The sequence below is a fragment of the Arachis ipaensis genome, chromosome B8 (assembly GCF_059453495.1).
Source record: "Arachis ipaensis isolate K30076 ecotype BB chromosome B8, ASM5945349v1, whole genome shotgun sequence".
Taxonomy (NCBI): Eukaryota; Viridiplantae; Streptophyta; class Magnoliopsida; order Fabales; family Fabaceae; genus Arachis; species Arachis ipaensis.
The window spans coordinates 3,878,333-3,891,646 of NC_142443.1; the positions used below are offsets into that span (position 1 = coordinate 3,878,333).

Genomic DNA, 13,314 nt, shown 5'->3' on the forward strand with positions numbered 1-13,314 from the left:
TTATCTTCTCTTCTTCTTTGTCCATTTTCTTCTTCTTCCTCTATCACCTCCTGTCCGCACCTTTTCTCCCTCTCTTTATATATATGTTCACGCGGCTGCCGGCCACCTTGCGCCATTGCAGCATCCCCGATGTCCACTTTCTTCTTCTCTTCTTTTTTCTTCTTACTCCTTCTTGGTTATCTCACTCTATCTCACTCTCAAACACAGAACCAGAACAGAAGCTCTGTTCCTCTTTTTTGTCATGATCAGAATCGCCACCCACGTCGCACTCCTCTCTTTCTTTGTCTTCGTCTATGCCTTTTTCTCTGTGTTACCGTGTTGCACGCCTCTTCCTCAGCCATCTCATCGTTACTTATCCACGTTTGAGATTATTGACATTTTTCATCCACTAACTTGTGGGGACATATTAAAATATTACTGGAGTTGTTAGTAATTAGGAGTTAAGTTAGTAATAACTAGTAGTTAGTAGATAGATATTTATGGAGTTAGTTGATAATATCCCTATAAATAGGATGACTCTTATATCATGTAATAATAATTTTAATACAATAATTTTATATATAATATTATCTTCTTATTTCACCCTTTTCCCTGAAATTCAATATATATAAAGAACAATAATAATGAAATATAAATGGCATATATAAAGATATCTGTAGCTGCTAGGATTCATCAATCAGTGACTTTGTGGAATCACAGACAGCATAAGATTCAACCTTACTACTATTAGTGGCATGGCCGACAAAAACCCATAACGAGCACTTCTGAAAAATGCGCCAAGTTTTAGTGGATGATATACCTGGTTACTACGATTTTTCTTTTATATTAGCTTTTCCCCTCCTAAAAATATCCCATGTTAAAAGTGCGCCTTAATTATTGTTAAAATACTTCCAAAATAGATTGTTACATATACAAGATGAGATTCAAAACTCCAACACTTGCTTATATTATATCTCTACAATATAATATCCAATATATGGAATTATTTAGTTTTGATTTTGACAATGTTAAGAGTTTTGTGCAATGTGTGACAATCAGAAGGTTCAAGTGCAAAACAATGGAGGTCAATAACAGCATTCAAACCAGATAGACAAAAGATTCGGATTTTGGATTTTCACTTTTCATTCTAAGTGTTTGATAAAGACGGGATTAAAGAGTGAATAACAAAAATATAATTGACAAAATCACTGTTAAGATGTTAACATCATAAGAAAAAACAAGAGTAAGGCTTCTGCCTTATTTACATAGTGTAATACAGTTAATACCAAATTTCCTCGTCTTATTTATGAAAAACTGTCTGTTAATTAATTATTTCATACCTGTACATATAATGATGTCAGTATTTCATTGCACCATCTACCTGAACAACAAACTTCAACTGGAACAATCAATATTTTACTCTTCACTCCCTAATCATTCCCTATGAAGTTTATCACTACATACTTCAAACTTGTATATTCTGATTCTGTTATCAAAATACTTATTGGAAACGGTGAAGCTAACATCATTTCCTAAGGAATTGATCAGCCAACTTCAACAAAATCCGCTTCTTCAAGTTTAGCTAATGTTGCAATCTCTTGAATTTGCAGTAGAATCCTCTTCAGAAGAGACATCATCTGATAATCCTAGAATGTAGTCCTCTGAATCTTCATCATCACTCATAATGTCAGCTCTGTTATATCTTCTTTCAATGTAGGCCAATGTCTGCCGCCTCTGCAGGCGAAGAGCATGCATAATAACAGCAGGAGGAAGGGTTCCCCGTGTCTGGTCTTCTCTGCCCTTCCGGTTTGCCTCAATTATCTGTTTATATATATTCAGTCAGGAAGTTACAAGAATGGCAAATGAATTATGTAAACGAAAATAGCATACTGATCACAAACATATCCTATAGCCAAAACAAATCCTATCCTACCTCTTTCGCGTTCACAGGAATTGGTGGAAGGTCACTTGCTAGGGGAGCCCAGATCTTCACATCGTTTTCTATACCACAAGTTGCCAGAATAGGTAAATGTGGATGAGGTTCGAGTTGATTTAAAACATGCTGGTCACCGACCATTAATCGCACCAGCTTAGCATCCTTCTTTTTCCAGATGAATATATGGCCACAATCTGAGCCACTCAACACATATTCATCACTGGGGCCAAAAAAACTCACTCCCTTAACTGTCTGTTGATTTCTATGGCCCGAGTAAACTTGTGCCTGTTGAATATTCTTCAAGTCCTCAGATGAAGCAGAAGGTGAAGAACCCCAGCCGGCATTCTTTTCAAACAGATAAATCAGCTCATCATTATAAGAAACAAGGAGCTCGCTAGAGCTTGAATAAGCCAATGCTGTGATGTGCACAGTATCTGACTCAATTAAGTGATTTGGGCAAAATGTGTTAACAGGTATATCTGAATTTCTTGCTGCATCCCACTGACATTTTCTTATGTCATAAACGCGTGCATATTGATCAGATCCCGCAACAGCAAAGTAATATGGATTTCTAGAGTCAATCACAATGGAATTCAAACCTATCTTGCTTGTGGAATCTTTATTGCTCCCCATAGATGAGGAACAACAGAGAAATTTTGTAGCAGAACTACTTCGCAAATCAAACTACAAAGGAAACCTTTACAACTGTTAGTATATAGTATAAAGGAAAGCTTCAACATGCAACATGATGTAATACTTGACTAACATGTTGAACTAAACCATCTTCACCACAACTGTAGAATATGTGTGGACTTCCTGGCTCCACAGCAAGCTTGTAGACATTTCCACGGTGCTTCCCCAACAATGTAATGTCAGCTCGACCATCCTCCCGAAGAACACCAAGCCTTATCTGCAAAAGGAAAGATCAATTTCCAGACAAGGGGATTTCAGCAGACACTTTAAAAGAGCATATAGATATGTTTAATATCATTTGAATGATGTACCAGAGGGCAAGGCTCCACAATCCACATGAGGATAAAACTATTCAACTGAAGAAGGAAATTGATATGAATGATCTTGGTTTGTTATGCTTTATTATTATGGTATTCTATTCAACAGTCTCCCATTTTTCCTTTGTAGTTACAAAGATTGACAAAAGCGAAGAACAGAATACTGAATTCAATATTGAGTAAATTTTACCTGGCCATCACCAGCAGAAGTAACTATTCGGCTGTCATCGGTGAATGGCATTATCTTTGTCTGGAATATGTTGTCTGAGTGGCCAGAAGGGTATGCAAACAATTTAGTTTTGGATGCCCAATTCCAAAACACAACTTGCCTGTCATCAGAACCTGAGACAAGAAGGTCGCCAGTAGAGTTGAACTCCACTGCATTCACACAACCTTCATGACCATTTAACTTGCCATATAAATTCAGGTTCTGCACAAGAGCCTGCAAGCATATACAAGATATTCATAATCACCAATAGAAATCATAACAACTATTCAAATTTCTGAACTTGCTTCCCGATTCACAAATTACACCAATGAGGGAACATGTTAAACTTGAAGAACACGAAACCACAAAATTGTAGCTTCCTTGGATGACAGAGAAATGCATACCTGGGCCACCTCTTCTGATGCATGCTCAAAAATTCCAATGTTATATTAAGTTTCCAAATTCAAACATTGAAAGCGATAATGAAGTTACCGACGTTAAACAATGAAAAAAGAATTCGAGTGAAAACCTCTGAAGCAGAAAAGCGTCGAGCAAAGCCGCTAGGGTGAGACAACCCAACCTCTCTCCTATAAATATCAGTGAATCCTCGTCGAACCCTTGTATTGACCCTAACGTTGTCGAAGTTCTCCATTTCCAAAGATTCTTTTCTTTTTTTTCTGAGAGTGAGCGTGTAGTTGCAGTTCGCAGCGCTTGATTCCTTTTGGAATAACTGAGTACTGTTCGACAAAGAGTGAAGACGCTAACGTGGATGTTCTTTCTTTTCTTTCTCGATTTTGCCCTTTTCTCGTTTTTTGGGTACTGGCTTTTTTGTAGCGGGACACGGATCCACCATCACTTGGATGAGTCCGTAACTAAGTTATATGGGCTGTGAATTCAATCAGTTTTGCAGCTTATAACTCAGCAGAATAAACATCCCCAATTATCTCATGAGACCTTCATCACAGTTACGGTGCTTCATGGACATGATACGATTTCTGCTAATACTGACCAAAAACGAATCTGTTAATAAGACTACAAGGAACAAAATTTCTCGTCAACAAAATAAATAAGCCTTTTTTTTATGGGAAAATTTGGACCATTATGCTCCATGTTTTACTTTTTGTACTCCAATAAAATAGAGCACAAAAGGATCCATACAAACTAAAAACAAAAAAGAGTGAAGAAACATGACGATCCAATAAATTCAATCACCAAATTGAAATTGTGAAACTGAGGAATTTGCTATTGTTGGTTGAGTAGAGAGAGAAATGGGGAATCACTACCGAAAGAAAAAATAGCCGTTTTCTCTCCGTACAACTTTCGCTTTCTGTCCGTTTGAAATTTTTCAGCCTGATGTCCGGTGCCGAAGGTCCTACGGGACCCTCTCATGAGCATCAACCTACAGTAGAAGAACAAGACCAACTTAAGAGAAGTATTAAAAAGGTAAGAAAAGATGGAGAAGGTTTCACTGGCACTCAACTTCTCCAACCGAGAGATGAGGAATGGATGCGAGACAGCATGGAGTTAGAGGGGAATTTTAAAGCTGGAAAATCTTTTGCCCAAATGGTAAGAGGTGGATTCACTAAAGATCACATGGAAGAAGACATCGTTGAACTTAGTAAAGAAGGAAACATAAGCAGTGAAGATGACAAAGAAGAGAAAGAGCATCGAGAAGAGGAAACTGACACTTGCAACACAGAGAACATAAGAGTAGAGAAGACCAAAGAGGGCCTCTATAATATCGTCATTAGCGATGCTATGGAGAGAGAACTTTGGAAGCCATGGTGGAATACCTTAATAGTAAAGTTGATGGGTAGAAGGGTGGGATATGCTGCTATCAAAAGAAGGTTAGAGGCCATGTGGAGCAAAAAAGGGACCGTAGACGTTATCGACTTAAGTAACGATTTATCTAGTCAAATTCTATGCTAGTGAGGATTTTGACTTTGCCCTCATGGAGGGGACTTGGAAGGTTTATGACCACTACCTAACTATCAGACTGTGGGAGCCAAATTTTAATCCACTAAGAGCTACAATTGACAAAATCACAGCATGGGTGAGGTTACCGGGTCTGCCGATTGAGCTTTATAACGGAACCATATTGAGGAAAATAGGTAATCTTATTGGAAGAACGGTAAAGGTTGATAATAACACAGCCAATCTGTGTAGAGGAAAATTCGCCCGGCTATGTGTAGAGGTAGATCTCACCAAACCTCTGATGGGAAAGTATTTGATTAATGGAGAAGAGTACCATGTGGAGTATGAAGGAATCCACCAAATCTGTTTTTTATGTGGAAGAATAGACCATGATCAACAGTATTGCAATATAAGAAAAGAGAAAGAGGTGGCAGCAGGAGTGGAAAACAGCGAACAAAGCACATATGAAAAAGAAGAAAATCAGCATGAAAAACAAAATGAGCAAATTGCAGAAGAACCAGCAATGAAGAACAATTTGAACAAAAAAGATAAAGGCAAGCAAATTATGATAGAGCAGAATGACAACTATGGAGCATGGATGGTAGTGCAGAGGCCAAAAAGGGGAAAGAAGAATGAAGAAACCAAACAGGGAGGCGGATCAAGCAGAGCTAAAGAGAAGCAGAGCAACAAAGAAAACCAGTCCAGATATAGTGTTCTACAAGTGGAAGACTCGACACCAGAGCATGAGGAAAGGATTGAAGTAGCACAAGGAGAAGAACAAGGAAACAACAATGATACTACAAAGGAAAACAAAATGACAAAAAGAGAAAATACACAGACAAAACAGAAGAAGAACGCAGAAAACAAACAGACCCAACTCAAAGGAAAAATAACAGAAATGGATAATAGTAAAACAGGTAGTAAAGCTACAGGAAGTTCCTTGACAGCACCACAATACAAGAAAGAAGGAGAAAGACAAATAGAAAAAAAAGAACTCAACAAAGACCATAAAGAAGTCATTCACCATGAAGAAAATTGGGTAGAGGAAAATTTATCTTCACCAACAATAATGGAAGAAGAGATTGCACCCTCAATCCAATCCCCACCAAATGAAAGAAAACCACTTGATCCCATGATCACAGATGAAGGAGGAAAAGAGATGATGGAGACAGAGAATGAAGAGAAAGATACACATCAAAGCTTACTTAAGGGAGTTGATTTTACAACCCCTGTCAATAGTGTGCTGAATGACACTCAGATGCACTTAGCCTGATGTGGTTTCTTATGTATCCTTTGGTTTTTATTTATTTTTTTGTTTCTGTTTAATGATTAGTTTAATTTGGAATGTGAGAGGTGCGGCTAGTGGTACTTTTAGACGCACTCTTAAAAATATGATAAACCAATACAAACCTGACATCACTATTCTTCTTGAAACTAAATGTAGTGGAGATATAGCCTCTAGAGTTATTCAACATCTTGGTTTTACTAAATCCATAAGAGAGGAAGCTCAAGGGTTTGTGGGTGGAATTTGGATTCTCTGGAATAGGATGGACGTTGACATCACCATGATGGAAATGCATAGTCAATACATACATGTTAGAGTTCAAGCCTACGGAGAGAAAGAGTGGTATTTAACTGCGGTCTATGCTAGTCCAAATAATCAAATAAGAAAACTTTTGTGGCCAAAGCTTGTGCACATTGCGAACTCAATGGCAGGAGATTGGCTCGTAGCTGGAGATTTTAATGAAATTAAGGAAGCATCGGAAAAGAAAGGAGGGGCAGCTGTGAATATCAGAGCGTGCAATATTTTTTCAAATTGGATCAATAGATGCGGACTCATAGATCTGGGGTTCGTTGGCCCTAGATTTACCTGGAAAGGTCCTAAATGGGAAGGTCAAGACAGAGTCTTTAAGAGATTGGATAGAGCCTTATCAAACCACTCTTGGAGAACGAGATTTCATGAAGCGACTACTGAAGTTCTTACCAGAACAAACTCAGATCATCATCCCATCCTCATTCGGAATGTGAAGCTTATTAACGGAGAAGGAAAAAAGCCCTTTAGATTTGAGGCTATGTGGACCCACCATCCAGACTTTCAAAACTGCCTCAAAGACAGCTGGAACAGAGATAGTACACTTCCTTCGGCATTAAGAAACCTAAAGAATGATCTGCTGAAGTGGAATAAAGATATTTTTGGAAACATATTCAAAGCTAAGAGAACTATATTGAACAGAATCACAGGGATCCAAAGGAGTGCCTCCTATGGAAATAACCCCTTTTTAGAGGAGTTAGAGAAAAAATTAAATAAAGAACTGGATGCAGAAATCTAGGCAAAATTGGATTATCGAGGGAGATAGAAATACTAGATACTATCATACAAAAACCATCATAAGAAGAGGAAAGAATAAAATTTTAAAGTTGAGAGACACAAACGGAAATTGGATAGAAGATGAAGATACCTTAAAGACTCACATCATCAACCACTTTCAGAGAATCTATCAAGAAAAGGTAACCTTTTGTCCAATTGATAATTTAACAATAACGTTACCTGACTTTAGTGATGCTGATTGCAGGAAATTCATATCAACACCTATGGAATGGGAAATCAAGAAGGCTTTATTCAACATTGGATCCCTAAAAGCACCTGGAAGTGATGGTTTTCCAGCCCTCATATACAAAAATAATTGGGAAGTTATGAAGAGCAAGTTGTGTGATTTTATCTGGAGTTGCTGGAGGAATCCCAACCTTATCAAAGAGTGTAACAACACTCTCCTTGTCCTGGTTCCCAAGATCAACAACCCCGAATTCATCAACCAATTCAGACCTATTGCTTTGTGCAATGTTAGCTACAAAGTAATAACAAAGATCATGGTGGATAGAATTAAGCCCTACCTAAATGACAGGATTGCAGTTCACCAATCCAGTTTTATACCCGGAAGAAAAATACAAGACAACATTCTTATAGCAAAAGAGATGATACACATTATGAAGAAGATGAAAGGAAAAAAACAATTCATGGCTATTAAAATTGATTTTGAAAAAGCCTATGATAGGCTTAATTGGGAATTCATAAAGAAAAGGCTTCAGAACTTCAAGTTCCCTGAACACTTTATAAACCTAATCATGAACTGCATCCAATCAGTGAATTACAGTGTGATATGGAATGGAAACAGAACTGAAGAATTTACCCCTATTAGAGGACTGAGGCAGGGAGATCCTCTATCCCCCTATCTCTTTGTTATTGCAATGGATGCCCTGTCTTATCTCATTGAAGAGCAGGTTCAGAATGGAGGATGGAAAGCTATCAGAGTTGGAAGAGAAGGACCAGACATCTCTCATCTAATGTTCGCAGACAACTTGCTGCTATTTACAGAGGCAACTATGGAACAAATAACTAGAGTTATAGAAGTGTTGGAGGCGTTTTGTAATGTGTCCGGGTTGAAGATTAATAGAGAAAAATCTTCCATAATTTTTTCAAAGAAAACCCAACCAAACACCAGAGAGGAGATAACAAAGCTAACCAGGTTTAGAGAAGAAAGAGACTTGGGCAGATATTTGGGGGCTATGATAACAAATAATCGGAAGGGGAAAGAAAATTATAAAGACATGTTGGGAAGAATGCAGAATAAGCTTAAGGGGTGGAAGGGCAAATGTTTGTCCCTTGCAGGGAGATTAACTCTAGCACAATCAGTGTTGAGCCCAGCTTTAAATTTTAATATGCAACACGAGAGAATTCCGAGAGGAATCTGCCAAGAAGTAGAAAAGATCCAAAGAAATTTCATATGGGGGGAGGATAACAATCAACGAAAAATGCATCTGATTGGGTGGAAAACTCTTTGTCAGCCAAAACATGAAGGAGGCCTTGGATTTCGTCAACTAACAACAGTGAATGATGCTTTTTTGCTCAAAATTTTATGGCAAGCCAAAGAAAATCCAGAAGCGTTGTGGGTAAAAGTGTTAAGGCATAAGTATTGCAATGGAGGAAGCTTGAACAATCCAATCAATGTGAAGACTACAGATTCTCCTCTTTGGAAGGAATTGATGAAATTATGGCCTATGTTTCAAAATTTCTCCACCTACTACATTGGAAATGGACTATCAACTCTTTTTTGGAAACATCAATGGGTGAAAGAAGAAGATTGTCTGCTCGATTTGGCTCTAAATCCTGACTCAATTGACCCTGACAGCTTTGTTTGGGAATGGACAAATCCAAATGGAGATTGGGATATAGACAAGCTCCACCAAAATCTGCCCCCAAATATTGTGGAAAAAATCATTGATATCCCTGCACCCCAAGCAGAATTAGAAGATGATAGAATTGGATGGAAACTATCACAGGATGGTGATTTCTCTTTAAATGCTACATATAAATCTCTCAGAAACTGGTCGAAAGAAAGGAATACCATTTGGGAAAAAGTATGGAGTTGGAAGGGACCACAAAGGGCTAAAGTTTTTCTCTGGACAGCTATGCACAGGAGAATCATGACAAACCAAAGAAAGGCAAAGATATTTGGTGGTACAGGAAACTGCTCTCTCTGCAATAGTGGGATAGAAGATACTTTACATGCTCTAAGAAATTGTCCCAAAGCATCCACCATATGGGTCAATTTGCTGAAAAGTAATGAAATTCCTGGCTTTTTCCAATCAAACTGGGAGGACTGGATTGGAGTGAATTTACATAAGCAATTAGGGAAAAATGATAACCTAAATTGGCTAGATACCTTCATAACAACTTGCTGGAGAATTTGGTATTGGAGAAATAAAGAAATGCATGATACTAGTTACAACAGACCACGACAACCACATCAAGAAATCTACAAACAAGTGCAAGATATTAAAGAAGCATTAGAGAAGGATTACCTGGTAGGAAAGCGGATAGGAAGAACTGAGAGAAACATTGGCTGGCATCCTCCTCCGAAGGGCTGGATTAAATTGAACACTGACGGCACAGCGCAAGGGAACCCGGTTGTTACTGGGTGCGGCGGTCTCCTCAGGAATGAAGAAGGAAATTGGATCGCAGGCTTCACCCATAGGATAGGGGATGGAACGGCGTTTCTGGCAGAACTTTGGGGAGTGAAGAATGGCCTCAAGTTAGCGTGGACCATGGGCTTCAAGAGAGTGGTGGTGAAAATTGATTCTGCAGCAGTGGTCAGCCTTTTGAATGGAGGAAAGAAACTGGAAAGTCATCCCAATGCAAATGTTAGAGAGATAAATGACATGAGAAGGAAGGATTGGAACATATTTTTTGTACAAAATTATAGAGAAAGTAATAGATGTGCAGATTACCTTGCTAAAATGAGCTTAAAGATAGAACCAAATTTTGTTTTTTGGGATATGCCTCCTCCTGAAGTAGTGAGAATCTTGAATGAAGATAATAGAGGGGTTACCTTACCCCGTTTAGTTTGTAATTAGGTTTTTTTTCTGGGCTTTTGCCCCTCTATTATATCAAAAAAAAAAAAAGAGAGAGAGAAATGGAATCTAGGTATGTTCCAACGTGTGGAGAAGAGATCTCAGGGATCAACTCATGAAGGCAGTTACTTGGCTTTGTTCTGAATCAAATTCTATACCACTAGCCTATGGCGCGGAAAGAAAAATTAGTATATAGCATAAATTTAAAAGTGTTATACTATTTATAAATTAATTAAATAATATATAAAATAATATTTAATTTATAAATATTGTACAAATTATTAATTTTGTTATTTGTATATAATTCAATATAGTTATTTTAGTATAAGAGAATATGAAGTGAAATATTATTAATTTTTTAAAAAATATAGGTATTTGATATTGGAGTAATTACATATTTATTTATTTTTTAATTTATAGTTGACAGACTTAGTAGTTTTTTTATATAGTATTAATTTACTTTTTTGTTTTTGCTTTCTATTGAAGTTATTTATTTGTTCTTCCTCTCATATATTTTTATAGAGATGAGATCTTTCTAAAATATTAATTTGTTTGAGTTTTAATTTGTACCATCTAGAAGTGTTTATGGGTCGGATGGGGCCGGATTTAAGTAGATCCAGACCCAGCTCTAAAAGGACACCGTGTCAATATTGACCCGACAAAAAAAAAATGAATTAAATCGGGTCGATCCGATGAAACATTAGTATATACAAATTTGTAAATTTTATATATTAAGATAACAAAATTTTACTTTTAAAAATAAATTTAACAACTGTAAGCTCATTTTTATATTAAAATAAATTATTTTAAAATAAAAATAATATCGTAAAATATAAAAATATTAATTAAATTATAAAAGTATAATATAACATTACTAATTAACTCAAATATATATATATATATATATATATATATATATATATATATATATTTTATTGTAAAAAGTAACTTCGGACCAGGCCGGGCCGGGTGTCCTGAAGCAAAATCCAAGTCCGATCAGAAAATAACACCGGATAAGAAATGAAAATCCAAACCCCAAAAAATATATCTCAGGTCCGGGTTTTTGGTTGGGCCGGGTCTTGAAGACCCTTAGTACCGTCCTTTTTATTTCACCTTTGTATATAAGTTTTTCATTTGAAGATATCTCTTAAATTTTTTTATATATATTTTTTTTGTTGTATCTTGATTGATATGCGATCTTCGTCTAAAAATATTAGCATTCGTGTTAGTTTTTATAATTTTTTTTAAAAAGTAAAAACTTTATTTAAATAATCAGTATAAATGATGTTTTGAATAAGAGAATTTCTTTAATATTATCTATTTTATTTATCAAAATAGAAAAACCGAGTGTGTGGGTATTTTATTTGTTTTTTCTAGAGTGAATCATATTTTTTCACATAATTATATGAAGAGGTTATACGTAATTTTTTTGATCTATTTTTTATTAGTAAATTTGTATTTAATTATTTGGTAGATAGAATAAAAAATAAATTTACAAACCAATAATTAATAGCATATTGAAATAATCATAAAAAAATCTCAAAATATAATAAGCTAAATAATAGTAATAATAGTAAGAGTTTTATAAAATATGTATAATTAGGTAAAATAGTATAAGATTTGAATCTTTGTAACTGAAAATTTTTATGATTATTATTATTATGACACTTTTAATACACACGTGTTTATTATATTTAATATATATTTTATATTTTAATTAAATAATTATGAATAATATATTTAATTTATAAATTTATTTTGTTTAAGGATAATTAGTTGATCACTATCTATTGTCCTCTATTTAGAATTATTGACATGACATCATTAAAAAATAATGTAAATTAAATTCATTACATAAAAAGTTGGTATCAACTTTTATATGATACAAACTTGTTTATTCTGCGACAAAAACGAAAGAAACAAAGTCTACTAGTTATAACTTATAACCTAAATGTGAATTAAGCAAATGTGATTAACCAAATTTTAATTATGCTCATTCGAACTTCGATCAACATAATTACTATGTTTTTATGAATAAGCTAATGTTTTGTAAATGAAAAAAATGCACATTTTTACTGCAACTAAAAATATTGTGTTGAGATTAAAGACTAAATACACCCATATCATTTTGAATTATGTATTTTTTCATGTTTTATTATGTAAGTTTTTCTATTCTAAAGAAATTATTTATATTTGATCATCAAGAATAAATAAAAATTTGTTGATAGAGAAACAACTACATATAATTTTCGAAAAATATATTCATAGAAATATAGATCAACCTTATTCATAGAACACTTTTATGTAGAAATATATCTACTTTCTATGACAAATTCTATTCTTACAACACACTTACAACTTCAACACAAGCACACTTCTATAAAACTAAATATAATTTTTATTCATAAAAACATTCAACAACCTAAAAATCATATACATATCCACTCATTTACTTTGGAAAATAAATACATAATATACAACTTTATTCATAAAAAATATTTATGTCACTTGCAAGTCATTCACACTTCTTCATGTAAGAATACATAAAATTTATTCATCACAACGTACTAACAGAAAAAAAAAATCATTTTATTTTCGAATATTTGTTGTCTTGATATGATCCACTTGTTCTCTTGCTTCATTTTGAATCCCAAAAAACATTGCAAACAAATTTTATGAATTATTATAGTAGTCATTTGCTAAATGTTAAAATAACTTTAAGGTTGAAATACATTGTTTTACTTATTTTTATTAAATACACCCCTTAAAGTGCATCCTTTATTATTGTATAAGATAGGTGATTCACATGATAAATCTGACACCTAATCCAACTATAAAGAAATATACGAGAACTAGCA

The 13,314-nt window shown here is 34.9% G+C and overlaps 2 protein-coding genes across 3 annotated transcripts; one reads left to right on the forward strand and one right to left on the reverse strand.

The window, feature by feature from the left end:
• Window positions 1-1,282: 1,282 nt before the first annotated feature.
• Window positions 1,283-3,936, reverse strand: LOC148547024 (uncharacterized). 2 transcript variants are annotated; one of them, XM_088496096.1, is made up of 5 exons: window positions 3,663-3,936; window positions 3,116-3,367; window positions 2,682-2,825; window positions 1,913-2,599; window positions 1,283-1,800 (listed from the first exon to the last, which is right to left on the reverse strand). In XM_088496096.1, exons 1-5 carry the CDS (start codon window positions 3,783-3,785, stop codon window positions 1,558-1,560), a joined length of 1,449 nt encoding a protein of 482 aa, XP_088352222.1. In that variant the 5' UTR covers window positions 3,786-3,936; the 3' UTR covers window positions 1,283-1,557. The 2 variants fall into 2 exon arrangements, with proteins under 2 accessions (XP_088352222.1, XP_088352223.1); XM_088496097.1 differs by having other exon boundaries at window positions 3,630-3,926.
• A 2,502-nt stretch (window positions 3,937-6,438) lies between these two features.
• Window positions 6,439-7,377, forward strand: LOC148547025 (uncharacterized). The gene has a single exon (XM_088495257.1). It carries the CDS (start codon window positions 6,439-6,441, stop codon window positions 7,375-7,377), a length of 939 nt encoding a protein of 312 aa, XP_088351383.1.
• The last annotated feature ends 5,937 nt before the right edge of the window (window positions 7,378-13,314 follow it).

Bases quoted from the DNA above. Each gene is read 5' to 3' on its own strand.
- LOC148547024 (XM_088496097.1), bottom strand. From the start codon at position 3,785: ATGGAGAACTTCGACAACGTTAGGGTCAATACAAGGGTTCGACGAGGA. The intron at 3,368-3,629 runs GTCGGTAACTTC...ATATGCTTGCAG, and splicing joins TTCTTTTTTCATTGTTTAAC to GCTCTTGTGCAGAACCTGAA. The intron at 2,826-3,115 runs GTAAAATTTACT...TTCCTTTTGCAG, and splicing joins CTTCTGCTGGTGATGGCCAG to ATAAGGCTTGGTGTTCTTCG.
- LOC148547025 (XM_088495257.1), top strand. From the start codon at position 6,439: ATGATAAACCAATACAAACCTGACATCACTATTCTTCTTGAAACTAAA.